This window comes from Thermoascus crustaceus (assembly GCF_041956765.1).
Source record: "Thermoascus crustaceus strain CBS 181.67 unplaced genomic scaffold VTN00scaffold_3, whole genome shotgun sequence".
NCBI lineage: Eukaryota > Fungi > Ascomycota > Eurotiomycetes > Eurotiales > Thermoascaceae > Thermoascus > Thermoascus crustaceus.
The window spans coordinates 1407111-1434249 of NW_027192529.1; the positions used below are offsets into that span (position 1 = coordinate 1407111).

The following is a 27139-nucleotide window of genomic DNA, read 5'->3' on the forward strand; positions in this document are numbered from 1 at the left end:
TATTTGAGTTGACCACAGGGTCCCAATCCCCATGGTTAAGGAGCGTCTTTATATACATAGTTTATAGTCCCTTCTGTAGTCCTTCTGCTGGACTGCTCTGTGGACTGTATAGTCCTTCTTGTAGTCCCTCTGTTGGACTACTCTGTGGACTGTATAGTCCCTCTTGTAGTCCTTCTGTTGGACTACTTTGTGGACTGTCAGTCATGTGTCCTGGGTTGTCTTATGCAAGTCCACGTAGTCCTATGCTGATCATAACACTACTCCTCCCCCTCTTAGCTTTTCGTCCCGAAAAGTATTTTAGATCCTGCCAATTTCCCTATATTCCTTATTCCTGTAAGTGTTTTTCCATTATGCCTCCTCGCAATCGTCATAAAGAGAATGCGATCTTGGCTAATCGTATCGATCGTGAAGGCCTTATAGCTGATCATCCTTGCGAATATTGTTCTCTTCATTCCCTTACTTGCACCATCATTATGGATAGGCAAGTTTCACATTGTTCCTCATGTGTTCGCCATGGCCGCAAATGTGAGAAGAAATTCCATAGTGAGAAGGAGTGGAGCAACCTTGAGAAAGCAGAGTCGAAGCTTCGTGCAGATATTTTGGCGGTTGATGAGGAGCTATCTTGTCTCCATGCAAAACGCGCGCGTTTATTGAAGCAAGAGAGATTCCTTAAAGAGCGTGGGGTGAAGATGTTGAGTCACGATTTGACCCTGTCCGAGCAAATGGATGAAGAGAGTCCTCCCTCTGCCGAAGAATCTGCCGAACTGGAGCGTCTGGCCAATGAGCATGAGGGTCGCCAATGCCCCGAGGGTTCGTCCCTGTCTAGTGGTCCACAGCTTTTTGGAGGACTTTCTCCAGGTTTTGTTGCTGAGTTTCTTGCTTCTGAAGGTTTTGGGCAAGAGGCTTCCGGCAGTTCCCAAAGATCCTAATGGGATGATTTCCGCGGGCGCCCCCTCTTGGGTCGTCCCCTTGTTTTTTGGTGTGGCAGGTCCTCTGGTTTCGGGCGATCTGGGTTTTGAAGGTGGAATTCTCTGAGGAGTTTCTTGCAACCATCGCAGTTCTCTATGGGTTGCCAGGAATTCTCAGAATCATCATACCCTTTCCATTTCAAAAGGTATATGAACTGTCTGTCAATTATGCCGCTGTCTAATACCTTCTCTACTTCATAGTCCCTGTCATCATCCGGATTCTCTGGTAGGATCTCTTCAGTCTCGGTAATCAGTTGGGCGTTCTCTGGCACTGGTTCCAATAATGATATATGGAAAACTGGGTGTATCCGCATAGTATTTGGCAATTTGAGGTGGAAATTGACTTCTCCTTTCTTTTCTGCAATTTTGAATGGTCCAATCTTCTTAAAATCCAATTTGTTGTTTGGTCATTTTGTTTTCACATTTTTTCAAAGAAGATATACTTTATCTCCTGCCTTTAGCTCTGGTCCTTTTTTGTGATGCTGATTGTAGTATTTGGCAGTTCGGTAAGCAATAAACTGAATATCTAGATTCAATTGCTGGTGAAGCTCCTTTAGTTGATCAGCCTGGAGGATTCCCTTCTGGGCCAGAACCCTGCTTGGTTTTGGTTCCTGGTAAGCTGTTGGTTCAAACCCATAGTTGGCATAGAATGGTGATTCCTGGGTAGTCTTGTTTTTGGCGCTATTATAGGCAAACTGGGCCATAGATAGAAGTTCCACCCAATTGTCTTATTGATAGTTGATGTAGCAGCACAAGTACTGTTCCAGGGTCTGATTCATCTGTTCTGTTTGTCCATCAGTCTGTAGGTGAGCTGTCATGGAGAGCTTATGCTTGGAGCCAAGTTGGCAGGTCAAGGTTTGCCAGAATCCTGAGGTAAAGAGCTTGTCTCTATCAGACACAAATTCCTCTGGCATACTGTGGTTCCCAAAAATGATCTGTAGGAAGGTGTATGCTAGCTCCTCCACATTGGATGATTTCTTGTATGGCAAGAAGTAGGCATACTTGGTGAGTCTATCCACAATGACCAAGATAGAGTCATATACTATCCCTGTCAAAGGTTCCTTGGACGCGGGTAAATCTGTAATGAAGTCCAGTGATATTGATTGCCAGGGTCTTTCTGGGGCACCCAGGTTCTGCAGGAGTCCATATGGTGCATGCCACACTGCCTTACTCCTGATGCAAAGGTCACATTGTGATACTATATGCCGCACCATCCTCCTTAATCCTGGGAAGTAAAAGTTCTGGATAATCCTCTCAATGGTCTTCTCTATTCCCTGGTGCCCATGAGCCGGGGCTTTGTGGATATCTCTGACTAGGTCTTCTCTTAACTTGGTTGGGATGTAGACCAATCCTCAGAATAGGATGATGTCTCCTTCCCCTTTGGTTATGTTGGGATCATTCTTGATTTCTCCAAGTTCTTCTGCCATTGAATCCTTTTGATAGGCCTCCTTAATTTTTTCTGCCCACATACCTGGTTCTAGTCGCAGGGCGGGTGCAGCTTGTCTATCCAGAGTGAGGGTTCCATCAGCCTCCTGCCACAAAATTGCAGGCTGTGGTGAAGGCTCTTCCTCCTGGTGATCTGGTCTTCAGCTGAGCACATCTGCTCGGGTGTTCTCTGAGCCTTTTCAGTAGGTGATTTTGATATCATAGGGGGCTAACTCTTCTGCCCACCTGACCTGTTGTTGGGTCAATTCTTTGGTGGTAGTGAAGTATGCCAAATTCTTATGATCACAATATATCACAACTTGGTGCTTCACCCCTTCCAGGTAATGTCACCATTCTTGCACTGCCGCCACAATGGCTAGAAGTTCTTTGTTATGGATGTTGTAATTCAGTTCTGGTGGGGTCATCTTTCACAAATAAAAGGCAATTGGATGCAATTGTCCCTGCTCATCAGGTTGGTTGATGCATGCTCCTATGATGAAGTCTGAAGCATCTGTTTCCATGAAGATAGGCTTCTCCAGGTCAAAGATTCCTAGGACAGGTGCTTCACAAAATTTCTGCTTGAGAAGGTTGAATGCTTCCTGCTGTTTGTTTCCCCATTCAAATCTTTGGTCCTTCCAGGTAAGCCTTGTTAGAGGTTCCACAATCTTGGAGTAATTCCATATGAATTTCTGATAGAAGTTGGCAAATCCAAGAAAAGCTTGTGTCTCTTTGACTGTTGTTGGTGTGGGCCATTCCTGGATGGCTGCAACTTTTCCCTTATTCATTTCAACATGTCCTGAGGAGATCATGAAGCCAAGAAACTCTGTCCTCTGAGTATGCCATTTACACTTTTCTGGCACCACTGAGAGTTTCTTTTCCTTCAAGGCCTCCAAAACCTTTTGTATATGCTGTCTATGTTCTTCCAAGGTCTCTGAGTAGATGAGGATATTGTCTAGATATGCCATGCAAAAGATGTCCAGGTACTTCTGTAGGGTGTTGTTGACCAGGCTCTGAAATGTAGTGGGCGCATTGGTAAGACCAAATGGCATAACTGTGTATTCAAAATGGCCTAGGTGGGTCCTAAAAGCAGTCTTCCATTCCTCTCCTTCTTTCATGCGCACCAGGTAATATCCTTCTCTAAGGTCCAGCTTGGTGAAGTACTTCAGGTTTCATAACCTATCCTGTAGCTCAGAGATGAGCGGTAAGGGGTAGCAGTTCTTGATGGTGATATCATTAAGTTGGTGATAGTCCACACAGAGTCAGAGTTTTCCATTCTTCTTTGGGATGAACAATATTGGATACCCAGCAGATGAGGTGGAATGCTGGATATATCCTCTTTCCAGGTTCTTCTCAATATACTCTTGCAGTGCCTTATGCGCCTTTTCTGAGAGTAGATAAATGGGTTTGAATGCTGGTTGTGTTCCAGATTTCAGGGGTATCTCATGATCCCAAGGCTGGTGTTCTGGCAGTTGTTCTCTGCCTTGTTCTTTGAAAACTTCTTCAAAGTCCCAGTATTCCTTCAGGACTGCTTCCATTCCTTTCAGGGGCAGTTGGTCCTTTCTCTGTTCCATAGACCTGATTGTCAATTCTGGTGTGAGGGTGAGATACAAGACTTCTACTTGTTCTCCCCTTTTCCACATTCTTATCATTGCATTCTGAGAAATCTCCTTGATTTCTACTGGTTGCTTCTCTTCTTCCTTAGGTTGCCCTTCAGGCCTTATATCTCTATTGGGTTTCTCTGCCAGTTGCACTCTTCCTGTTGCCCAATCTATCTGTGGGTTGTGTATCTTTAATCAAGGTATTCCTAGGATTATGTTGTGTCCTGGCATCTGTATAATATCTGTTACAGCGCAGCCCAGGATTAGACTGAGTCAGGATGAGGGGAAGACCACCACGTGACTGGATCACCATGATCCATGAAGGCCGATCCACCACGTGACTGGATCACCATGATCCATGGACTATGATCCATGGGTTGTGATCCAGAGGCTATGATCCTTGAGCCATGATCCATCGGATAGGTATTTCCGGACAGAACTCATCATGTATATAAAGACGCTCCTTAACCATGGGGATCAGGACCCTGTGGTCAACTCAAATAGCAATCCTAGAGTTAGTATTGCTAGTAACGACTAATTATCTATCTTTCTCCTTGTCTTCTGTCCTCAAGATAAACCCAACGGCCCTCTGCCTACGAAGTCCCAGACCCGTCGTTACAATATCAAGGTTGATCCTTTCCTTATGTTGTCCAATTCTCAAGGAAGATTGGTTGGTCTCCATTTGTACCCATCCTCCTCCATAGCTGCTGGCTGATCTGTCAACTGTAGATAGCTGATACAGTTCCTTCTTTTCTGTGAAGGGGATCCCATTCCTGGTAACAAAAGTATTGCTGATAAAGTTTCCCATGGCTCCACTGTTGATCATGGCCCTTGCTTTCTTCCCATTGATCCTGACAGTGATTACCAATTGTTTCAATAAGTCTATTCCATTGAGTGTTGTTCTGTGTTGTGTGCTTGTAGCTGGGTTCAGGGACCTAGACCAAGACTCCTGCAAGGGTCCCACACTGGCAGGGTCCTCTAGTTTTTTGACTTCCTGGGGTTCCTTGGGAACCATCCTGTTGCGTTCTTGGAGGCATAGTGATCAGGGCAGTTGTTATTATAGCAGATGGTCCATAGGATTTCAGTGTGCTTGTTCTTTTCTATAACTGATATTTGTTTCCAGTTGTCTTATTTCCTATCTGGGCATTTCCAACCTATGTGGTCATTTTTTCTGCAGTGGATGCACAGCTTCTGCTCATAGTGCTTTTTCTGTTCATCTATCCAATTGGGGTTAGGTCCCCTAGATTGCCTGTTTGTTGCTCCCTGTGTGTTTCATTCTTTTCTGATCACATTATCTAGCTCCATGGCATCACCTCCATTTCCTGTGTGCTGAGGGGTTTGCTGAAAGGGATTGAATTGTTGTTGCTCAGTCTGTCACTCAAAAAGTCAGTTATCAATCCAGGTTGCCATGAGTATCAGGTTGTTAAGGTCAGTTGGTTCCTCTGCTGCAAGGAGCCCATTCTTGACCTCCTCTTTTAGTCCTTGATAGTAATGCTCCATAAGTGCTCATTCTGACCAATCTTTAAGGAATGCTGCTGCTTGTTGGAACTCAGTGGTGTAGTTGGTGACTGATATCCTCTGCTGGATGGACATGATAGTTCTGATGGCCTTCTTCACCTCATCCAAGTCCCCAAAATTCTGTTTGATCTGGTTTAAGAACACATTGAAGCTGTTGAAAGTTTCAGTGGTTTCAGCTTGTTGTCATTCTGATGATCTTTCTAGGCAATCCTTCAGATAGGGGTTAAACCACTGAGCTGCAGTGCTTTGTAGGTAGGTTGCTGCAAACATAACCTTTCTTTCTTCATTTGGGAATTTGTGGGGGTTGAAGAAAAAATAGAGCTCCAACTGGGAGACTGCAGCTTTTTTCAGTCACCATAGTAGAGGTCAGGTTTTGCAATCTTGGTTTTGGAGTTGACATTGTGGTCAGTAGGGTCCTGAGCTGCAAGGTTCAATACATGACTGGTGCTTGCCCCAGCCTGCTGTCCCAATAGGTGTATCTGTTTGTGGAGTTGATTGTTCCCATTGATCTGGTTTTGTAGCTCATCCTGCAGCTGGTTAACCCATTCTCTGAGGGAGGCATTCTCACTGGTCCATTCTTGCAGTTGGCCCTCCAGCCTGCTAATATGGTTCTGCAATTCCCTAAGGGTTTGCATCATCTCCTGGGGGGTGATGTTCTCCATTCTTGCTTCTTTTCCTGCTTGCCTTCTGCAAGAAAGGTGGTCAAAGTGTAACGACGGGCCTAAGACTTCTTAGGCAGGGGATTGTTGGGTTTATCTTGAAGGACAGAAGACAAGGGAAAAGATAGATAATGAGTCATTACTAGCAATGTTAACTCTAAGGTTGCTATTTGAGTTGACCACAGGGTCCCAATTCCCATAGTTAAGGAGCATCTTTATATACATAGTTTATAGTCTCTTCTGTAGTCCTTCTGCTGGACTGCTCTGTGGACTGTATAGTCCTTCTTGTAGTCCCTCTGTTGGACTACTCTGTGGACTGTATAGTCCCTCTTGTAGTTCTTCTGTTGGACTACTTTGTGGACTGTCAGTCACATATCCTGGGTTGTCTTATGTGAGTCCACGTAGTCCTATGCCGATCATAACAATTGCATAGAATTAAATACATCTGGAGATTACACATATATATATGCTATTTTATTTTATTTTATTTTATTTTATTTTATTTTATTTTATTTTATTTTATTTTATTTTATTTTATTTTATTTTATTTTATTTTATTTTATTTTATTTTATTTTATTTTATTTTATTTTATTTTATTTTATTTTATTTTATTTTATTCTACTTATCATTGTTATTTTATATATTTTAATGGGTTGGAAATTGGTGCCGGTATTCTGCGGAGGTAGGTATATGTGACGGCGCTCAGTCATAGTATTATTAGCTAAAACTATGGTAGCTTGTCATACAGAATCGAAAGCATGAGGGGAAAAGAAAGGAAAGGATTCGCAGGGCTTCATGTAACGTGATATATAGGCAAGTAGGACCGGCAGTATCCCAGAGACCAAGGAATGCTCAACACCGCCTACCTTACCGCCTAGGTGTCTGCCGCGCCGTCACAGTAGGTATAACTTGACTAACAGGCTCATCGTTTTTAAGCCTTTTTGTTGGGTAAGCAACAACATGATCCAAAAAAAACAGGGCATCATTCATGATCATGAATCATGTATTGTGATAATGATGAGACACTATCATACCAATTCAGTCCAGTTCGCTCCGATCCAATCCAATGACCTAATGCCCATTCATCCATTCATTTTCGTCCGTTCTTTCTTCTCCCCTCTCTATGTAGGTAGTTAAGTACCTAGGTACTGTACCAAAATAGATTACCCTAAGTAGGTAGTTCGGTAACCATCTATCTATCAGCATCTGTCTGCATTACATATCTTGCTAGCTAGCTAGCTAGCTTTCAGCCAGCCAGCTAACACCTCCTCTCCACCCCCCTCCGGCTCAGACACAGATACTTCACCCCCTTATACGGCCTCACACCCTCACCTAACCCACGACTCCGTCGGGGGTCGATCGTCAGCGACTCCACCTTGATCCCCGAGGGGAGCCATCCGCGGACGGAGAACGAGACGGACGCGGAGGTCGGCATCAGGGAGGAGTTGAGTTGGGCTTTTTTGTTCGTTCGTGTTGATTGTGATGATAGTGATAAGGTTGGAGCAGCAGCAGGGGGAGGAGGGGTTGGAGTTTGTGATTGCGATTGAGGTTGTGATGGGGATGGGGAGAGGTGGTCTTCTGAGGCTACTGTGGTTGTTGTATCGGTTTTACTCTTTTTGGATTTGGCCTTCTTCTTCTTTTTGGGTTTTGTGGAATGTGAGAGGGTGGAGGATGCAGGGTCTTGGTAGGATTCTGCGTCGTAGTAGCCCTGTAGGAGGTTTGTTGGTTTGGTTCCGTTGCCGAAGTCTGTGTCGTCCCCGTCAAGGTCGTCATCCAGAGAGTGGTGTCCGACGACGGTACATCGGAGGGTCGCTGTGCCTGAGATGGAGCCAGCATCCTTGGTCGTCGGGACGTGCCATTCCAGGACGTCGTCCCCGGGAGACCACTGCACGTCTCCCCGGCTGGGGATCATGTCTGTGATGTTGCGGACAGCCTTGGGAATCGGGACGGTCACAACGACTTCGTCCAGGACCGGGGAGGAGGAGTTTCCCGCTCCACCTCCGCCGAGGAACGAGGGCGTGGATGTCCCCGATCCGCTGCGCGCCCCTCCCCCTGGTCGTGGATAAGAGGTGGAGTTGGGGAAGTTCGTGTTGAGAGTCAGACGAACCTCGAAGTCTGCGTTATTGGGACCGAGCGACTTGCGGATGTCAACAATGGCGGGCAGGAAGAGCTTCTCCATGTGCTTCGGTGCCTTGTCCAAGTCTGGGTTGATGGGGAGGAGATTGACCTCGTAGCCGGCCAGGACAAACCGACCGTCCGGAGGTACGAAGCTGAGTTCTCCTGGGTGTTCCCTCCACCGTGCGAGTCGTACGCAGGGGTGGAATACGGGGAGATCAATCTTGCTGGCAATCCCTTGCGGGCCGCTGGGAGTGGACAGGGTCAGGAGCAGGTCAGGGACTCCTGATATCTTGGCTGTAAAAGCGATGGTGCCGGAAACCAAGGCAGACAGTAGTCGCCCAGACGGGGCGATCGTGACGGATAAGGACTCGATGATGTCGACGTATAGCTCGTTGGATGTGTGTCGGACGCCTGGTCGTCTCCATGGGATCGCGGGCCCCTGTGCTGCGGCATTGGCAGCTGCGGCGGTTGCTAATGACTGCTTCAGGGGGTTTGACGGGCCGAGAGATGGCGATGATGTCCTTGAAATATCTTCTGTTAACAACAAATATCTCATTGCCGAAAGAGGATGGAGATATATACCCTGGCAGCCCTACCCCGCCCAGCAACTTCCCCATCCACCCCGGCACCTCCACGACCTCCTGCAACGCATTTGGCTCCGTACTACATACGATCCCCGCATCGCACATCTCGGTCAGCAGCTGCGCGACGACATCGTAGTTCGCCTGGAGCTTGCTCGAGAGCAGCGGCGCTCCGATGAACTCCTCCAGCACATCGATCACGCGGTGCAGGAACTCGAGGACGAGCAGCGGATCGCTGTCGACATCGCTGGGCGCGAGGAAGAGGAGATTCGCATGCACGATCGAGAAGACGGTCACGGGCGGAGAGGCGCTGGGGAGGTAGATGAGGGAGGGGCGCGGGTCGGGGTGTGCGAGGTAGAGGGGGAGGATGGAGGATGCGGAGGGCGGGCGGCCGCGATATGCATGCTCTAGGATGGGGACGCTGCGTTTCAGGTTCTCTTTGTCAGTTTAGTAGGAAGGAACCAAGGAAAGCACAGTCTTACTTGTGCTCGTCATAGATGTAGAGCGCCTCGATAGCGCCGCTCATCGTGCCGGTGGTCTCGACATGAACCCGACTGCAAGTTGATGCTCCCGAGCTGTCGGAGATGCCGTTTGGTGATTGATGTATGGATTTAGGTGATTCTGCCGCCGACGCCCGCCCGGCGCCGCTTCTGTCTCCAAGAGCTCCGCGGCTTTTCTGCGACGACCTTCCGGTTCTCTACGGAGTAGAAGTTCTGCAGAGGTACGGCGCAGATCTGTCAAAAGTCATTGCTTTCTTTGCATTTACTGATGTCTCTTCTCCCAGGATGGTATTATGAACCTATATCCCAACGCCATCCACAACGAGTAGATAGTCAACAGACCGGGCTTAAAACCATGCCCCCCCCCAAAGAAAGCAGCCCCTGGGACATGCAGCCCCAGGACGTGAAGCAGGCTCTGGCGAAGGAAGGATATGATGACTGCATGGCTTGCAGGGTGACTGGTACATACAAACCCTCCCCAATTTTTACCCAGATTTTCCTATTCGGGATCGTTGCCTCGGTGCCTTGTGGAGAGCAATTGCAACTACAGCTTCTAACGCTTTCTCTCAGGTTCCGCCGCTTTTATCGGTCTCGGTGTGTACAGCTACATCACAGGCATGAAGAACCTGCGGAAACAGGAGAAGATCATCATGCAGAGTCCGACCAAATACAAAATGGGGTCGAGGCAGTTGGGCATCGCGACCATCTCCGCGGCGCTGGTGGGGATGGGCATCTGGAGAGCGTTCAACTGATCCCAACGGCATGGAATCCTCGAGAAACTTCTACACATTATGTTTTGCAAGAGACTCTACTATACTGTAATGAACAATTGCACGAAAACAAGACTCAGGAAAGGAATTGAACGACGGTACGGTGTAAGCAGAACCAACAACTACCACCCCGGGTATCATAATAATATTCGATATCCTCCTCCTTCTATATGTATGATAATATGCAAGTAGAAGAAAAAAGGCAGATAACAAAAAGCAAAACCAAATCCCCAACACGCTAGACTCCTCTGGTATACTCCTTGACCCTGGTCAACCACTGCGTGATAAGAATAATGTCATCGTCGCATCGTGTCGAAACCCATGTCTATTCCTTCTTAGGTGAAACGTCCACGCTTTCCTCCTCCAAATATATCCCTTGTATTTCCTAGGCCTGAAATGTCAAAGAAGTCGGGCAGGTTGAACTTCCTCTTCGAACCCAACCCGGCCGAAGATTCCCTTGTTGAAGATCGTGCATTGTGTCGTGATACGCTGTTGTGGCGGCTCTGTGCTCTTGAATTGCGAGGCAGTACGGAGACGCTGACGGCAGGTGCACAGGTCTGGGTGTCATCTTGAGAAGTGGTGCTCATGGTCATAGGGTTGTCAGACGACTGCATGTCGATGTCTTGCTCCTGAGGCTGAGGGAACGACGGTCCGGCAGTAAAGGTGAAGGTGGTTGGTCTCGCGAAAATGTTCGATTCGCCCGCTGGCTGCGGCTGCGGCTGCAGCATGGGTTGTTGCGGTTGCTGTTGCTGTTGAACCGCCGGTTCGACTCGGGGAGGGGAGGAAGACCTGGACATCTGGCGCGAGTGTTCAGGTTCCTGGTTCTCTTTGCGCATGACGGCCGGCGAGCAGCTCCGTGCGTGCTTGTCTGTGTCCCCCCGTTCGTCATCACTGTCGCTGCCAGCAGTACCCGTTCCATCAGCGCGCTCCGTAGCCCATTGTCTGATTCTCCATCCTTCTCCATCACTCAGGCCCAGATTCTCCCGGTCCAGGAAGGCCAGGAGGTCTTCCAAGGCGTCCTGGTATCCCGCTTGTCTTGCCTGCGCCTGGTCCGAGACGGCATTCTTGTAGAGGTTGGTGACGGAGAGAGCGGCGGTCTTGAATGCTTGCAGAAGCTGCTCGGGAGGTTGCGGACGGGGGGTAGAGGCGGGAAGAGAGGTGTTCAGGGATCGCATGGAATCCATGGTGGTCGAATTGCAAGAAAGGGGCCTCCGCTGATGTCAGGTCGAAGTAGCCACTTGGGAGGTGAGCTGGCACGGTGGACCGTGCTCGAAGGGGTGGAAAAACAGAGGACGAAGGAGACGAAGAAAAAGGAAGAGGAACGGAGGAAGAGCAGGAGAGACTGCTGGAGGGAGCAGGTCGTCCTCGAGGGCGAGGGCGAGGCTGAGGTGCGAAGGAGGAAGAGGCTGTTGAGGGGTTCTTTCGATGTCTTGACTGTCTTTCTCACCCGGTAACGCAGCCGGGCCCGCCGCGGCCGCGGGGAAACTGCTGTTCCGCCCGCGGCTGAGTCAGCATCCTCCCCCCTCTCCCCGCCAATCAGCGCGCGCCGCGGCCACGCGCAGTCTCTCCTCCCATTAAATTCCCTTTTGCCATCCGGCGCGACGGGCGGACACTCTCCCAATTCTCCCTCATTCACTCCGTCTCGCGCTTCACCTCCTCAGACGGGCAGGAAGTCCACAGAACACTTCCACTGAGGGCTGTGTTTCCCTCTTTTTCCTCTCCATCTTCGTGCCTTGTCCTTGTCGGCTTCATACATCGCGTTTCGACCCGGCACCTGGTATAAACAGCTACCCCCGGTGCGCTCGAGGCGGAGATGGCGCCCTCCAAGTCTCTGGTGCCTGAGGCGGACACCCCGTCTCAGGCAGATACTCCCATGACAGATGCCAACGAGGAGGCTATCACGTCAGGTCCTGCTGATGGCGTTGACGCGAATATGATGGTAAGTCTTGCGTCCGGCTCTCCTGCGCGATGCACACGTGGAGTGGTCTCCACCATCGGCTTTTCTGGACATCGCTGACTCGAACCAATTAGGATCACCAGGGAACCCCCGAGTACACGGTACAAAACGATTCCCAGATGACCGGCTTGGAAAGACACGCCGCGACTGACAGCTACTCCCAGGACTCCGATACGAACCCAAACACGACGGCAAGCAGTGTTGCAGGCGACATGGCTCCAGTAGATGGGCGTAAGAAGAGATCGGAGGCCCTTCAGTTGAGGAAGAACGTGCTTGGCAAGAAGCATGGCCGTCTGGACGAGTCCAAGGAAGACGACTCGATCCGCAGATTCCGCTATCTCCTCGGCTTGACCGACTTGTTCCGTCATTTCATCGAGACTAATCCGAACCCGAGAATCAAGGAGATCATGGCCGAGATTGACCGTCAGAATGAAGAAGAGGCCGCCAAGGCGAAGAAGGGCTCGTCGCGTAAAGGTGGCGCAAGCGGTGAGAGACGCCGGAGGACGGAGCAGGAAGAGGATGCAGAGCTGTTGAAGGACGAGAGACAGGGCGGAGAGACGGGCACTGTCTTCAGAGAGTCGCCATCCTTCGTCAACGGCGAGATGCGCGACTACCAGATTGCAGGTCTGAACTGGCTTGTCTCGCTCCATGAGAACGGTATCTCCGGCATCCTTGCAGATGAAATGGGTCTTGGGAAGACTCTACAGACGATCTCCTTCCTCGGATACCTACGACATATCTGCGGTATCACCGGCCCTCACCTGGTCGCCGTTCCCAAGTCTACCCTCGACAATTGGAAGCGAGAATTTGCGAAATGGACGCCGGACGTCAATGTCCTGGTTCTCCAAGGTGACAAGGAAGAACGTCACAAGTTGATAAATGAACGTCTTGTCGAGGAGGACTTCGACGTCTGCATTACCAGCTACGAGATGATTCTCCGGGAGAAGTCGCATCTCAAGAAGTTTGCTTGGGAGTACATCGTTATCGATGAAGCCCATCGTATCAAGAACGAGGAGTCGTCCTTGTCTCAGATCATCCGTGTGTTCAACTCCCGCAATCGACTGCTGATCACCGGCACTCCTCTTCAGAACAACCTCCACGAACTTTGGGCTCTGCTCAACTTCCTTCTACCGGATGTTTTCGGCGACTCGGAAGCTTTCGACCAGTGGTTCTCGAGCCAGGACGCTGATCAGGATACGGTTGTGCAGCAGCTGCACCGCGTTTTGCGGCCGTTCCTGCTGCGCCGTGTCAAGAGCGATGTCGAGAAGAGCCTGCTGCCCAAGAAGGAGATCAACCTCTACGTGGGCATGTCTGAAATGCAGGTCAAGTGGTACCAGAAGATCCTCGAGAAGGATATCGATGCTGTCAACGGCGCTGCCGGAAAGCGCGAGTCCAAGACCCGCCTGCTCAACATTGTGATGCAACTTCGCAAGTGTTGCAACCATCCTTACCTCTTCGAAGGTGCCGAGCCTGGACCACCCTACACGACTGACATGCACCTTATCAATAACGCTGGCAAGATGGTAGTCCTTGACAAGATCCTCACACGTATGAAGAATCAGGGAAGCCGTGTCCTCATCTTCTCTCAGATGAGCCGCGTGTTGGACATTCTGGAGGATTACTGTGTGTTCAGAGATCACAAGTACTGCCGAATCGATGGAACGACGGCGCACGAGGATCGTATCGCTGCGATCGACGAATACAATAAGCCGGGATCAGACAAGTTTATATTCCTTCTCACCACGAGAGCCGGAGGTCTCGGTATCAACCTTACGAGTGCGGACATCGTCGTGCTCTACGACAGTGACTGGAATCCTCAGGCCGATCTGCAGGCCATGGACCGTGCGCACCGTATCGGACAGACCAAGCAAGTTGTCGTCTTCAGGTTCGTCACGGAGAACGCTATCGAAGAGAAGGTGTTGGAGCGTGCGGCCCAGAAGCTACGGCTGGATCAGCTGGTCATCCAGCAAGGCCGTGCCCAGCAGCAGACCAAGAATGCTGCTTCCAAGGAGGAGTTGCTCGGCATGATTCAGCACGGTGCTGCCAGCGTGTTCCAGACCAAAGGCGCTACCGGAACGCTGGCAAGTGGCAACGAGATCTCCGAGGATGATATCGATGAGATCCTTCGAAAGGGCGAGGAACGGACGGCGGAGCTGAACAGGAAATATGAGAAGTTGGGTATCGACGATCTCCAGAAGTTCACCTCTGACAGCGCCTACGAGTGGAATGGCCAGGACTTCACCGACCGTAAGAAAGATATCGGCATCAGCTGGATCAACCCAGCGAAGCGTGAGCGGAAGGAACAGTTCTATTCCATCGACAAGTACTACCGACAGGCTCTCTCTACAGGTGGCAGGACTGCGGATCCCAAGCCCAAGGTGCCTCGTGCGCCTAAGCAGATTGCTATCCACGACTGGCAGTTTTTCCCGCCCGGTTTGCAGGAGCTGCAGGAGAAGGAGACTGCATACTTCCACAAGGAGATCGGCTACAAGGCACAGCTACCTGACGGACCGGAGGAGGAGCTCAGCGAGCGTGAAGCTGAGCGGGACTTGGAGCAGCAGGAGATCGACAATGCCGTTCCGCTGACCGAAGAGGAGAAAGCGGAGAAGGAGAGAATGTCCGAGGAGGGCTTCTCTGACTGGAACCGGAGAGATTTCCAGCAGTTCATCAATGGATCTGCCAAGTTTGGTCGAACTGACTACGAGGGTATCGCGACTGAGGTCGACAGCAAGACCCCTGCACAGGTTAAGGAGTACGCCAAGGTGTTCTGGAAGCGATACACCGAGATCCAGGATTATCCGAAGTACATCCGCACCATTGAGCAGGGTGAGGAGAAGATGCGCAAGATGAACCACCTGCGCAAGCTCCTTCGCAAGAAGATCGAGCAGTACCGCGTCCCCATCCACCAGATGAAAATCAACTACACGGTCTCGACCACCAACAAGAAGGTCTACACCGAAGATGAGGACCGGTTCCTCCTTGTGATGCTCGATCGCTACGGAGTTGATGGGGAGGGCCTGTACGAGAAGATCCGTGACGAGATCCGAGAGAGTCCTCTGTTCCGCTTCGACTGGTTCTTCCTCAGCCGGACGCCGGTAGAGATTGGCCGTCGTTGCACGACGCTCTTGAACACCGTTCTCCGGGAGTTTGAGCCTGAATCGAAGGCGAACGGCGATACCGGCAAAGGCCGGGGTCGCGACCGTGATGAGGAAGATGCGGAGAACGAGGAGGTGGAAGCACCGGCCAAGAAGAAGACCAAGAACGGGGCAATCGTAAGTTTGAATTCTTTGCAGTGGCATAGTTTACCAAGGGGCAGCTGCTAACGTCTCTCTCAGGCCAAGCAGACCAAATCCGTCAAGTTTGCCAAGTCCAACTCCACCTCGAGAGCCGCCAGCGTCTCTTCGGCCCCTGCATCCAAGAGAGGGCGGAAAAGTAAATGATTTGATTGCGATGGCAGAGTTGATCGACTGAGTCCTCTTGCACGACGTATCATTAGTTGGGGTGTGTATCTGGCTACGAAGGTCTATCGGTTTGGCGTTGCAGATAGATCTGGATTTTTTCTCATTCTGTTATGTTCTCAGTCAGTATTTTTACTGTGTGAAATTTCCTGTGGTGTTGGACGCGGAGCGTCGGGCTGTGTGTTCTGTCTGCAACGGATAATCGGGAGTACATGGGTTGTGGCTCTTTGCTATGATTTCTTTTTTCCTCTATCTCCTGCCAGGCGGGACTTACATGTGTGATAAGAAAAGCTGGAGAGATTGTCGTGGCCAGACTATGTGGGATAGGCCGTTCTGCAGGCCGCAGCAGGTTCCCGGATATAGATAATAATCCTTACTAGCTATTGAGATGAGATGAATATTGGTTGTCTATGTACACATATATGCGAACTGTAATCGATGATCAGCAGTGTGACTAGCTGTCGTGCTATCCCGTTTAAAGACTACCTAACTAGGGAGACAAATATGCACATACGCGAAATGAGCCCTTTTCCCGCTCCGGTCAGAAGATTGTTGGTACGGTCGATAAGCGACATCAGTTACCAATCTCCACTAGATGTTACAAGGTGACCTCATCATTGTCGAACAGTACTGTCCTCGTCGAAGCGCATGCTTGTCCGATTAGCATGCTCTAGCTGCGGTTAACCTGCCAGGATGCTGGTGGGTGGCGTTGGACTCCGCAGCCGTTGCTTCTTCAGCACCGAAGCTTGATACATGATACACGAATGACAGCGATCAGGAGCATCGGTGGCTGTATCCTGCATGGCCCCTGTTTCGGATGACTTCCTCTCCGTAACAGCGATGCATGACATGACTCGCTCTTATCGCCTCTCTGGATTAAGATTCTGACGTGTCCGGATGATCTTCTCGTGCAGGGGGAACGTCATACAGGCTGAAGGTCTATATCGGCTTATCTATGGCCTGGATGTACATGACACTATACAGAGACCTGCAGATACTAATCTACCTATTCTATCCTTTCCCGATGACATCGTCATCTTGTCCAGTCCAGCTGCCTGCTACAAGCGGGTCAGTGACTTCAAAAGGTCACCAGGGGGGCGCCTGCTGATCTGATGCGTTGGATGTTTGCGTTACTTTGCCTCTTGCACGACCTTCTAGGGTATAAAGGTACCGGAGGGGCTTCCCGTACCTTCTGCTACCAGAGCGTTCGTTCATTCATTCATCTTCTAGGTCAGACTTGATCTCATTAGCAGTTCTATACCAACAACCATGGCCACCAAAATCAGGCTCCTTGCGAATCCCAAGTATCAGCCCTCCGGCACCAAGTCCTACGTCCACCTGCTCCGCAAATGGGGCTTCACCCCGACCAAGGAGGGCCCCTACTTCGTGGGCAGCCACCTCGAGCAGACGGGCAAGCCGCACTTCATGACGATGATGAAGGGCGCCGTCGGGGTCGGAGGGAAAGCTCACGTCCGTCGCGTGCTGCAGAAGAAGATGGACGGTGACCGCGTGGGAGAGGTCGGGGCCGACGATGTCCAGAATGATGCCATGTATCTGGCTCAGATTTCCATCGGGACCCCAGCCCAGACGGTGAATCTGGATTTTGATACCGGGTCGGCGGATCTTTGGGTATGTTACACCTCACCTTTTATGATATGTATGGTCTATTGGGCATGATCTGACGTCTTTCAGGTCTGGTCGACAGAGCTCCCATCCAACATCCAAGCTCAAGGCCAGAAGGACCACAATATCTTCGACCCCAAGAAGTCCAGTACCTTCAAGCCCTCCTCCGGCTCGAGCTGGAAGATTGCCTACGGCGACCAGTCCTCTGCGTCCGGCACCGTGGGCACCGACACCGTCAACATCGGCGGCTTGGTCATCAAGAACCAGGCCATCGAGCTGGCGGACACTATGTCGACCCAGTTCGTCCGCGGGGCCGGTGATGGCCTGCTTGGGCTTGCCTTTGGAAATATCAACACCGTCCAGCCCACTCCCGTCAAAACGCCCGTCGAGAACATGATCGCGCAGGAGGACATCCCGCAGTCGGCGGAGCTCTTCACGGCCAAACTGGGCTCGTGGCGTGACGCCAATGAGCCTGACAAGGGAGAGTCCTTCTACACCTTTGGCTTCATTGACGAGGAGACTGTCAAGGCTTCCGGTCAGGAGATTTACTACACTCCTGTCGACAACAGCCAGGGCTTCTGGATGTTTGAATCTGCCTCTGCCACCGTCAATGGAAAGACCATTACTCGCTCTGGGAACCGTGCAATCGCGGACACGGGCACCACCCTCGCCCTGGTCGACGATGATACCTGCCAGGCCATCTATGACGCCATCCCCGGGGCTACGTACGACAGCCAGGTCCAGGGATACATTTACCCGACCAACACAACCGCGGAGAACCTGCCCAAGGTTACCTTTGCCGTCGGTGAGAAGCAGTTCACAGTGCAGAAGGAGGATCTTGGGTTCGCAGAGGCGAAGCCTGGATATTTGTATGGTGGAATCCAGAGCCGTGGGAACCTGGGATTTGATATCTTGGGTGATACATTTTTGAAGGGGATTTATGCGGTGAGTCTTACCAGATTTGTTCATTATCCCCCTCCCAGACAGGAAGATGCCGTTTTGACGTGACTCCCTAACTGACGACGAACGGATGCAGATCTTCGACGTCGGCCAGATGCGCTTCGGAGCTGTTCAGCGCAAAGAAACAGAGCAGAACCTGGCGCCGCCACCGCAGTGAATTCCCTGTGCTGAACTTTGCTTCCATCTGTCCCTCTTGGGGGTACTCCAGGCTGCTTACTCTGTAACTAGATACCCAATTATATGCCATGACTATGCCAGTATTATGAGCGACCGTAAGTATAGTAATAGGGTATGTTTCAGTACTGTGGATATGGTACATTGTGATGCCTATAAATACAAATTCCAGGAACCATTTCAGGATATCTATCATGTGAATAGGTATGCAAATGGTATAGTAGTACAAGACCAGAAAAGATATCATGGCTAGCTTTCGTGACTTCGGAATATCATCAGCCAGACAAGACTACCTCCCCACCACCTAAAATTCATTTCTTCTTCGACGCCTTGCTGTTCGTCTTCTTCGGCACATCACTCACGCACAGCGGATGCCGCAAGAACATCTCCATCAGCAGCGCCGCCGCAACGCTCACGTTCAGACTGTCCACCCTCGCCGGGTCAGAATCGATGCCGATATCCACGGACGAACCCCTGACCCTTCTCGCGCTGGGGATCCCCACGATGGCATCCGCCTGCGCTCTGATCTGCGGACTCAGACCCGTCCCTTCGCTGCCTAGCATGATCACCGTGGGTGCCTGTCTAAGCAAATTAAAGCTGGGCGTTTCTCCTTCTGAATTCGAACCCGATGAGGAGGAGGAAATGGTTTCAGACCCCGGCTGCGGCGCATCCGCAGCGTAGAACCTCCACCCGTTCTCCTGGCTCCGTTTCATGAACTCCACCGTGTTATTCGTCACCTTTAACAGGGTCATGTTCTCCGCGGCGCCCGCGGAGGCTTTGATCGTCACCGGTGAGAGGGGGGCGGAGTTTCGCCCCGCGAAGGCGATCGCGTCGATACCCAGGAAGTATGCGGAGCGGATGATGGCGCCGAGGTTGCCTGGGTCGAGGATCCCGTCGAGGAGGAGGGTGAGGGGGTAGCGTTTCTGGTGGACGGTGGGGTTGATCAGGGGGATGATGGGGGAGGTGCCGTTGATGGCGGCTTCTTCGCGCGATTGGGGCGCGAGTTGGATTTTGAAGTGGTCTATATTATTCTCGTTGCTGTCGCTGGAGAAGTCGAGCTTCTCGACCTTCTCGAAACTCGTGATGGGCAACTTGGGTAAAGGAGACGCCTCCAGGATCACCCCGTTATGGGGCCTCCCCGCGCTCATCTTGTCCAGGAGCCGGTCCCACCCCGCGTAGACGATCTTGGCGTGGACGCCTTTTGAGAGTGCTAGTTTCTGCAGCGCGATCTTGATCTCAGAGAGCTCGTCCTCCTCGGGCCCCTGGTAGATGTAGAGCTTGTAGAGTTTGCGGCGGGTGCAGCGCAGCGCGGCCTCGACGGCCGTGGTGCCGTAGATGAATTCGGAGGCCGGGGTCGTGTAGGGGATCGAGGCGGGGACTTTGACGTTTTGTTTCGGTTTGGTTTTGGTTTTGGTTTTGTCTTTGGTTTTCTTGTTGTTTTTGTCCTTGGTATTATTATCAGCATTACTATTATTATGGTTAGGGCCTTCGTATGGTCTCACTAGGATTTTTCGGACGAGGGGCCGTTCCTCCTGTCCTTGTCCGTCTTCTGAGGAGGCGGACTGGTCCTTTTCTTTTGCCTTTGTGTTCTTCATGTCCGATTCCCCGTTTCCCCGGTATCGTCGGGGAAGGGCGCGGAAGTTGCCCGTCCGGATGAATTCATCTTCGTCGAATTCGAATTCCTCGGACCGGGACTTTTCTTCATGGGTATCATTCTCGTTAGATCGTTGTGGTCGGCGCCCACGCCTGTCGCGATCGAGAGAAGACTCTGCGCCGCGAGACTTGCGGATGCCGTGGCCGATGGCGGAGGTCAGGGAGGCATGGCGGACGGGGATCAATGGAGAAACAAAGGTATCTGCGGTAGCGGATGACCCTGCCAGACGCAGACGGAGATGCGCCAGGCGAGGCGAGGGAAAGCGGAACATGCCCTGGGTTGAGGAGATGGGGAGACGGCGCAGATGTCGTATCCGTATCTTGTTCTCTTCTCTTGGTGTTGAAGATCTCCAAATAATTTTGTTGCTCCCGATAAGATAACCGGATCTACGTTGCCCCGTGCGTCACCCGCGCCCAACCCGCGTAGTACAGCAGTCGCATCTCCGGCTGCTCTTGAGCGCGGAGTACGGGGTTTTTTTCTGTCCCTGTGCTTTTTCTTTTTACATTTCTTGTTGGCGGCCATATGGCTCAATGCCGGACCTTCCTAGATTTTCTCTTTAGTCTTTCCTTTCCATCTTGTCTCTCCTGTGGGCTTTCGTCGTGAGTGTTAGTCGTCGTCTTGTCGGACTGTATACACTGTACCAATTAGTACATACATAGATGAAGCCCGCTTCCTCTGTCTTACAATATGACTTCGAGCTACGGTAATGATCTGGATATGGCCATATCTCCGCCGTCAGACAACGGGGACGCCCTCGTCGCTGACCTCCTGGAGCAGTTCGCCGCTCCAAGCGCCGCCGGAGGTGCCGATAATAAGAAACGGCCTCAGCAGTCTCTCGTCGTCGACACCCCCAGTCTGGAGACGTCTCGCGGAGAGGAGAATCGATGGCAGAAGTTCTGTGGGATTGAAGTTCCTCGAATTGACAACCCGGACGACTACGAATATCTGCCTGGACATTTTACGGTCCGTCGCGTGATCAGCGAGGAGCATACATCGGAGGGGTTGCGCTACAGGGTCAAGTTGGAGAGTGGAGAGAAGGAGTGGGTGAGTTGACACTCATATATTCTTCCCATTTGATAATGTTGTTCACTGCTTCTAATGCTTGCTTGCTTTGCTCCTCCATCATAGGTCTCAACCTCACGTCTCAACTCTCTCACCAACGGTCCTGAAGCTCTGTCTCAGTTCAACGAATCAGGCAACCACAGTCGCAGATCTCGAGGACGCAAGCGCCGTGATGAAATGGATAGTTCTGGACGTCGTGTCTCGCAGAGACGGCAAAATGAGGGATTTGTGAGTTCGTCAAACCTCATCTTCTCAGATGAGGAGGGTCCTGTTAGTGCTGGTCCCGCTCGCCGGAGCCTTCGTCAAGGCTCAAGTACCTCTATCCGTCTTAAAGTTGGGCCTCCTCCGTCTTCTGAGGAAGACGCGTATTCGTCTTCCTCCAGATCTTCCAGTTCATCGCAGACACGACGCGCACGCCGATCCACTCGTTTCGAGAACCACCGGGCGATATCCGTCAGCAGTAGCAGTGAAGAAGAGGAATCCTCAGTTGAAGCACAGTCGAGTGATGATGACCTCATCTCTTCCTCAATTACAACATCCAGAAAGCGCAGGTCTGGGAGGCTACTGGTGCAGGGCTCCAAACGGCGCAAATCTGCTCGGATTTCGGGGACTGATAGCGACTATGCTGCCTCAAGAGGGACCCGCTTTTCTACCAGGACCAGAGGCGCACTAAGAAGGAACTTCAGGGAGAGGCACGAAGACGACATCTCAGAGTACGAGGCTACCCCGGCGGAGAAGAAGTTCTCCGGAGCAAAGGAGTTCTTTGCACCCGTCCCAAAGGACGATGAGTTCCGACTTCGTCATCGAGCCGTATGCGATACGTGCTATGTCCCCGATGATGACAGTGTCAAGGGTCCTATTGTCTTCTGCCAAGGGTGTACGAACGCTTATCACAAGACCTGTCTGGGGCCGCGAGGTAACCGGGAACATCTGGTAACCAAGGTTGCGGACGATCGGTTCATTCTCCAGTGTCGTCGGTGTATTGGCGTTGCCCATTCGAAGGATCCTGTTTGTCCTCACCAAGGCTACTGCACCGAGTGCAAGAATCCAGGTCCTTTGTCCGAACCTCTCAGGGGCAAACTCGCGGCGCGCCAGGAGCAGCAACTGCGAGAAAAGAATGACGGAAAAGACCCGGTTACTAAGATTGACATGGCCCTCGTGGACAATGTCTCCAACGTTCTCTTCCGCTGTGTGGCTTGCTACAGAGCCTTCCACTTCGAACACCTTCCTCCGAAATCCGAACCGGCTCACGTCTGGGACAGCGACGACTCCTCGTCTGAAGATGTCGCGAATGTGCGCTTCAAGGAGTATTCTCGACGCTGGCTCTGCAAGGATTGTATCACCCACCCCGGGGAAATTGAAGCTTTGGTCGCTTGGAGGCCGGTCGATTTCGACAGTTATATTCCTGGGCACACGGCTGATGTCATGGAGGAGGTTGACAAAGAATATCTCGTCAAGTGGAAACGCAAGTCTTATTATCGCACCACATGGATGCCGGGTACTTGGGTCTGGGGAGTTGCCGCACCCACCATGCGGAGAGCATTCAACAAATCATCGAAGAACTCGAAGCCCCGGATGAACACTGAGGATGCGGTCCCTGAGGAATATCTACGCGTGGACATTGTCTTCGATGTCCGATACTCCAACATCGTCAGCAACAGGACTATAGAGATCGACTTGGCGCGGGTGAAAGAGGTGAAGGAGGCGTTTGTCAAGTTCAAAGGTCTTCCGTACGAGGACGCGGTATGGGAGTCAGTGCCAGATCCTATGGACACTGAAAGATGGAACGACTTCAAAGCCGCGTACGAAGATTGGGTGCTCCGCGAGTACACTCGCATCCCGAAAGCTGGGTCGCTCAAAAAGCATCTTGCGCACGTTCGCACGGTGAACTTCGAATCCCACCTGATGAAGCGGCAGCAGCCTGGGATCTTGACCGGTGGTGAAATCATGGAGTATCAGAAGGATGGTCTCAACTGGCTATACTACATGTGGTACAAGCAGCAGAACGCCATTCTTGCAGATGAGATGGGCCTAGGAAAGACTATTCAGGTCATCAGCCTGTTTGCCACCTTGATACAGGATCATAGGTGCTGGCCGTTCCTTGTTGTGGTTCCCAATTCGACTTGCCCGAATTGGCGACGAGAGGTCAAGACCTGGGCTCCTTCGCTTCGGGTGGTCACCTACTACGGATCTAGCGCTACACGGAAGATTGCCCATGATTACGAGATGTTCCCAGAAGGTGGTACGGACCTGAGGTGTCACATCGTCGTGACATCGTACGAAGGGATGGTCGATGAGAAAGCTCGGAGGGTCTTGTCAAGTATCCCATGGGCTGGTCTGGTCGTGGATGAAGGGCAACGTCTGAAGAATGACAAAAGCCAGCTCTACGAAGCTCTCTCACGGATACATTTTCCGTTCAAGGTTCTTCTTACGGGCACTCCGTTGCAGAACAATACACGGGAGCTTTTCAACCTCATCCAGTTCTGCGATCCGACGAAAGAAGCAAACGCCTTGCAGGAGAAATATGAGAATCTGACCAAGGAGAACGTGCCGGAGCTGCATGACATGATCAGGCCTTTCTTCTTGCGTCGTACGAAAGCCCAAGTGCTCACGTTCCTGCCACCAATGGCTCAGATCATCGTCCCAGTCACCATGTCCGTTGTGCAGAAGAAGCTGTACAAATCCATCCTCGCGAAGAACCCGCAGTTGATAAAGGCTATTTTCCAGAACGGTAACGTGCTGAAACAGTCGGAACGCCATAACCTCAACAATATCCTGACGCAGCTGCGGAAATGCTTATGCCACCCATTCGTCTACAGCAAGGCAATTGAAGAACGGGGCTACAACGCCGCTGTGTCCCATCGAAACTTGGTGGAGGCGTCCGGCAAGTTGCAACTACTGGAACTGATGTTGCCCAAGCTCCAGGAGCGTGGCCATCGCGTTTTGCTCTTCAGCCAGTTCTTGGAAAACTTGGACATCATCGAAGATTTCCTGGACGGACTTGGTCTTCTCCATCGTCGCCTTGACGGGAGCATGAGCTCCCTTGAGAAACAGAAGCAGATTGATGACTACAATGCTCCGGGATCACCTTACTTTGCCTTCTTGCTGTCCACCCGATCAGGCGGAGTTGGCATCAATCTTGCAACCGCCGATACTGTCATCATTATGGATCCTGATTTCAACCCTCACCAGGACATCCAGGCTCTGTCCCGCGCTCACCGGATTGGGCAGCAGAAAAAGGTCCTGGTCTTTCAGCTGATGACCCGCGGCAGTGTGGAAGAGAAGATAATGCAGATCGGCAAGAAGAAAATGGCGCTGGACCATGTTCTCATCGAGCGAATGGACGCGGAAGATGAAGATGGACTGGACCTGGAATCGATTCTCCGTCACGGTGCTGAAGCATTATTCGACAATGACAACACGGGCGATATCCAGTATGACGCAGAGTCCGTGGAGAAGCTGCTTGATCGCAGCCAGGCGGAGAACACGCAGACTGGAAGTGATGCGTCTGCCGAGTCACAGTTCAGCTTTGCTCGGGTCTGGGCCAACGATACGTCGGCTCTGGAGGATCGTATTGGTGATTCCGAGAGTACGACTCCGAACAGCACTGTTTGGGAAAAGATCTTACGGGAGCGTGAACGGGCCGCCGCAGAGGAAGCAGCCGCAAAGGCTGAGATGTTCGGCAGGGGCAAACGAAGGAGGAATGTCGTTGATTACTCCGTCAGTAATGATGCGGCAGCAGATCAAGGTTTGAACGTGTCTCCTCAGAAGCCCAGCCGTGAGGGTGAGAGCGATGGCGAGTTTCGGGTAAAAGAGGGCGCTGAGTCGGAGTACTCTGAGGAATTTGAAATAGATTCCGGTGCTGAGTCGAGCCCCGCGAAAGGGAAGAAGACGCATAAAGGTACTGTTTTCCTCTTTAGGTATGCCGATTCTTTCCAAATTGCTAACTAATTACATCACAGCGCGTCCATTCAAACGAGTCGACCCAGCCAAAATCGCCCCCCAGCCCGCTCTCGATGGCAGTACTGACACTGCCTCCCGCTCCTCTCCCTGCATTGCATGTAACAAGATCCACCCTGTCGGGTATTGTCCTCTGAAACTGGCGGGCGTTGAACACTGCGGCCTCTGCGGAATCGCCCATCTCGGATACCAGCGCACATGTCCCCATCTCAACTCCGAGACCCGGGTCGCCCTGATGCTCGGTTCGCTCAAGGAGAGCACCGAGCCGCGTCACATCGTCGAAGAAGCGAAGAAATATCTCCGTGGCATCCGCGGCGATCTGGTCCGTCGCAAGAAACTCCAAGAAGCTGCTGCTGCCGGTGCCGGTGCTGGCAACAAGGCCCATGGTGGTCCTCCAGGAGGAAGACCGGGACCGGTGACTGTCGATCTGACCCGAGACTCAACTGCAAACGGTCCACCTGCTACACATCCGTACCAGAGCCCATACAACGGCTCATACCAGCGTCCTCATGGTCATCCTCCCTCATCAGCTCCTCCTCTAGCTCAAGGTCAGAATCACTACTATCCAATTCCATCCGGTTACGGATACCGTCCGCCGCAACCGCAACAACCACAACCCCCACAGCCCCCACAGCCGCAGACCCACCCATTTCAATATCAAAGACAACCTCAGCTTCAGTCTCAAAATCTGCGGTAGACCACGCCTTTTCGGCCTCAGTGAAATGAATGAATGAGTGGGGGCTTTGCACGACGTGTGTACAACTTTCTTTTATATCGTCTTTTTCCCCCTTCATTCCCACTGTATATTAGTTTCATTTACTTACCCTTACCCCGACGATTCCTTTTCCTGTCGTCACTGGGAATCAATAATCATCATGGGTGGAAAGGAAAGGAAAGCGTGAGAGAGCTTACGGTTGGTTTTCTTTGGTTGGTCTTTTTTTTTTCTCTACGGAACTGGCCAATATGTGTGGCCGGTGGCCACGTTGCTTTTAGTTAACTTTTAGGTGGGGGGGGAAACATTTATTATGAACCTTTTTTTCCCGCAAGTTTAGGAAAGAAGAAAAAGAAAAGAAAAAGATAAAAAATCAGATACACCCATTTTTCTTCCCCAATACGATCAAGATCAGAATCAGATCAGATTAGTTAGAGTCCTACAGTAGACTCGGTAATTCCCATCCTGATTTCTTCTTGGTTATGTCTGTGTGTATGTGTGTCCTACATACTCTAAATGGGAAAAAGTTGTGCATATCTCTAGTACAGTTCATTGCAATGTTTTCGTTTTCGTATCGTAGCAGTCAGATAGTCTCTGGCGGGCGCCATACCACCTACCTACCTACTACTTAGTTAGGTGCTCAGTATGTATTGTGCCATATCTTTCATCACCCCTCCCTCCCCTACTACTATACTGTACTTAATCACTTGGTGGATAACCACGTGGATTTTGAAGCTATCCGAAAGTAAAGTAAATTAACGTGGTATAGGAAGAGCCAGCTCAAATCAGAATATAAATATGGCAAAAGCGGCAACGAGGGTGGCTTTCAAGGACAGGGGAGGAGGGGTGACCGAAAGATATGGTACAGTACTCAGTGTAGACTAGATCTACAACACACACGAAAACCGCTGAAGTCTCAAGTCCGAAGCCTGAAGTCTGAAGCCGAGTGAATCAATGAATGAATGAATGAAGACTTACTGTACATACTTGCACGGAGTAGTAACCGACCCGTTTCGCTTGTCCCGAACTCCCTCCCAAGTGGAAGTTAGCGAACCTTTTGAAAATTTAAGTTAGCTTTTCGCCCATGGATCCTGAAAATATGACAGGTACGTACTCCGTGCACTTGTCGGGCCCGCCCCGCTTTTTTACCCTTAACTTTTCCGAGGCTTTTTTATCGTACCTAGGTACAGATATAGTACAACTTTACTACCGGTATACTATCCTCGGTTTGGAATGCACGAAAAATAGGTTAAAGAAAGACACGAAGCAATTAATAATAGGCTAAATTAAAATCGAAACTGCACAATAAAAAGGAAACAAACTTACCGATAAACCGGTAAGGTAAGTAAGTCTCGTACAGTAGGGCCAAGAACCTACAGGGCCCTGCTGTGTTGGCCCTGCAGGCTGCAGCTCCTTGCTTCCTTACTCGCTTAGGGTTTGA

At 51.1% G+C, this 27139-nt stretch overlaps 12 protein-coding genes across 12 annotated transcripts; 6 read left to right on the forward strand and 6 right to left on the reverse strand.

Annotated features, from left to right (window-relative positions):
• Window positions 1–726: 726 nt before the first annotated feature.
• Window positions 727–1035, forward strand: VTN00DRAFT_5689 (uncharacterized protein; the record flags this gene model as incomplete). Its single annotated transcript, XM_069432246.1, has 1 exon — window positions 727–1035. The coding sequence occupies one exon, from the start codon at window positions 727–729 to the stop codon at window positions 1033–1035; it is 309 nt and encodes a 102-aa protein (XP_069288126.1).
• Window positions 1036–1696: 661 nt separating this feature from the next.
• On the reverse strand, window positions 1697–2182 carry VTN00DRAFT_5690 (uncharacterized protein; the record flags this gene model as incomplete). Its single annotated transcript, XM_069432248.1, has 1 exon — window positions 1697–2182. The coding sequence occupies one exon, from the start codon at window positions 2180–2182 to the stop codon at window positions 1697–1699; it is 486 nt and encodes a 161-aa protein (XP_069288127.1).
• Window positions 2183–2821: 639 nt separating this feature from the next.
• Window positions 2822–3442, reverse strand: VTN00DRAFT_5691 (uncharacterized protein; the record flags this gene model as incomplete). The annotated part of the gene is made up of 1 exon (XM_069432249.1): window positions 2822–3442. One exon carries the CDS (start codon window positions 3440–3442, stop codon window positions 2822–2824), a length of 621 nt encoding a protein of 206 aa, XP_069288128.1.
• Window positions 3443–5856: 2414 nt separating this feature from the next.
• Window positions 5857–6171, reverse strand: VTN00DRAFT_5692 (uncharacterized protein; the record flags this gene model as incomplete). Its single annotated transcript, XM_069432250.1, has 1 exon — window positions 5857–6171. One exon carries the CDS (start codon window positions 6169–6171, stop codon window positions 5857–5859), a length of 315 nt encoding a protein of 104 aa, XP_069288129.1.
• Window positions 6172–7427: 1256 nt separating this feature from the next.
• Window positions 7428–9394, reverse strand: VTN00DRAFT_5693 (uncharacterized protein; the record flags this gene model as incomplete). Its single annotated transcript, XM_069432251.1, has 3 exons — window positions 7428–8808; window positions 8870–9289; window positions 9351–9394. The coding sequence occupies 3 exons, from the start codon at window positions 9392–9394 to the stop codon at window positions 7428–7430; spliced, it is 1845 nt and encodes a 614-aa protein (XP_069288130.1).
• A 329-nt stretch (window positions 9395–9723) lies between these two features.
• VTN00DRAFT_5694 (uncharacterized protein) lies at window positions 9724–10120 on the forward strand (the record flags this gene model as incomplete). The annotated part of the gene is made up of 2 exons (XM_069432252.1): window positions 9724–9829; window positions 9939–10120. The coding sequence occupies 2 exons, from the start codon at window positions 9724–9726 to the stop codon at window positions 10118–10120; spliced, it is 288 nt and encodes a 95-aa protein (XP_069288131.1).
• A 353-nt stretch (window positions 10121–10473) lies between these two features.
• On the reverse strand, window positions 10474–11322 carry VTN00DRAFT_5695 (uncharacterized protein; the record flags this gene model as incomplete). The annotated part of the gene is made up of 1 exon (XM_069432253.1): window positions 10474–11322. One exon carries the CDS (start codon window positions 11320–11322, stop codon window positions 10474–10476), a length of 849 nt encoding a protein of 282 aa, XP_069288132.1.
• Window positions 11323–11355: 33 nt separating this feature from the next.
• VTN00DRAFT_5696 (uncharacterized protein) lies at window positions 11356–11832 on the forward strand (the record flags this gene model as incomplete). Its single annotated transcript, XM_069432254.1, has 2 exons — window positions 11356–11546; window positions 11598–11832. 2 exons carry the CDS (start codon window positions 11356–11358, stop codon window positions 11830–11832), a joined length of 426 nt encoding a protein of 141 aa, XP_069288133.1.
• Window positions 11833–11951: 119 nt separating this feature from the next.
• Window positions 11952–15535, forward strand: VTN00DRAFT_5697 (uncharacterized protein; the record flags this gene model as incomplete). The annotated part of the gene is made up of 4 exons (XM_069432255.1): window positions 11952–12077; window positions 12170–12196; window positions 12260–15367; window positions 15431–15535. The coding sequence occupies 4 exons, from the start codon at window positions 11952–11954 to the stop codon at window positions 15533–15535; spliced, it is 3366 nt and encodes a 1121-aa protein (XP_069288134.1).
• A 1287-nt stretch (window positions 15536–16822) lies between these two features.
• Window positions 16823–18293, forward strand: VTN00DRAFT_5698 (uncharacterized protein; the record flags this gene model as incomplete). The annotated part of the gene is made up of 3 exons (XM_069432256.1): window positions 16823–17182; window positions 17246–18121; window positions 18213–18293. 3 exons carry the CDS (start codon window positions 16823–16825, stop codon window positions 18291–18293), a joined length of 1317 nt encoding a protein of 438 aa, XP_069288135.1.
• Window positions 18294–18621: 328 nt separating this feature from the next.
• On the reverse strand, window positions 18622–20235 carry VTN00DRAFT_5699 (uncharacterized protein; the record flags this gene model as incomplete). The annotated part of the gene is made up of 2 exons (XM_069432257.1): window positions 18622–19755; window positions 19813–20235. 2 exons carry the CDS (start codon window positions 20233–20235, stop codon window positions 18622–18624), a joined length of 1557 nt encoding a protein of 518 aa, XP_069288136.1.
• Window positions 20236–20651: 416 nt separating this feature from the next.
• VTN00DRAFT_5700 (uncharacterized protein) lies at window positions 20652–25683 on the forward strand (the record flags this gene model as incomplete). Its single annotated transcript, XM_069432260.1, has 3 exons — window positions 20652–21008; window positions 21093–24927; window positions 24989–25683. 3 exons carry the CDS (start codon window positions 20652–20654, stop codon window positions 25681–25683), a joined length of 4887 nt encoding a protein of 1628 aa, XP_069288137.1.
• Window positions 25684–27139: the final 1456 nt, after the last annotated feature.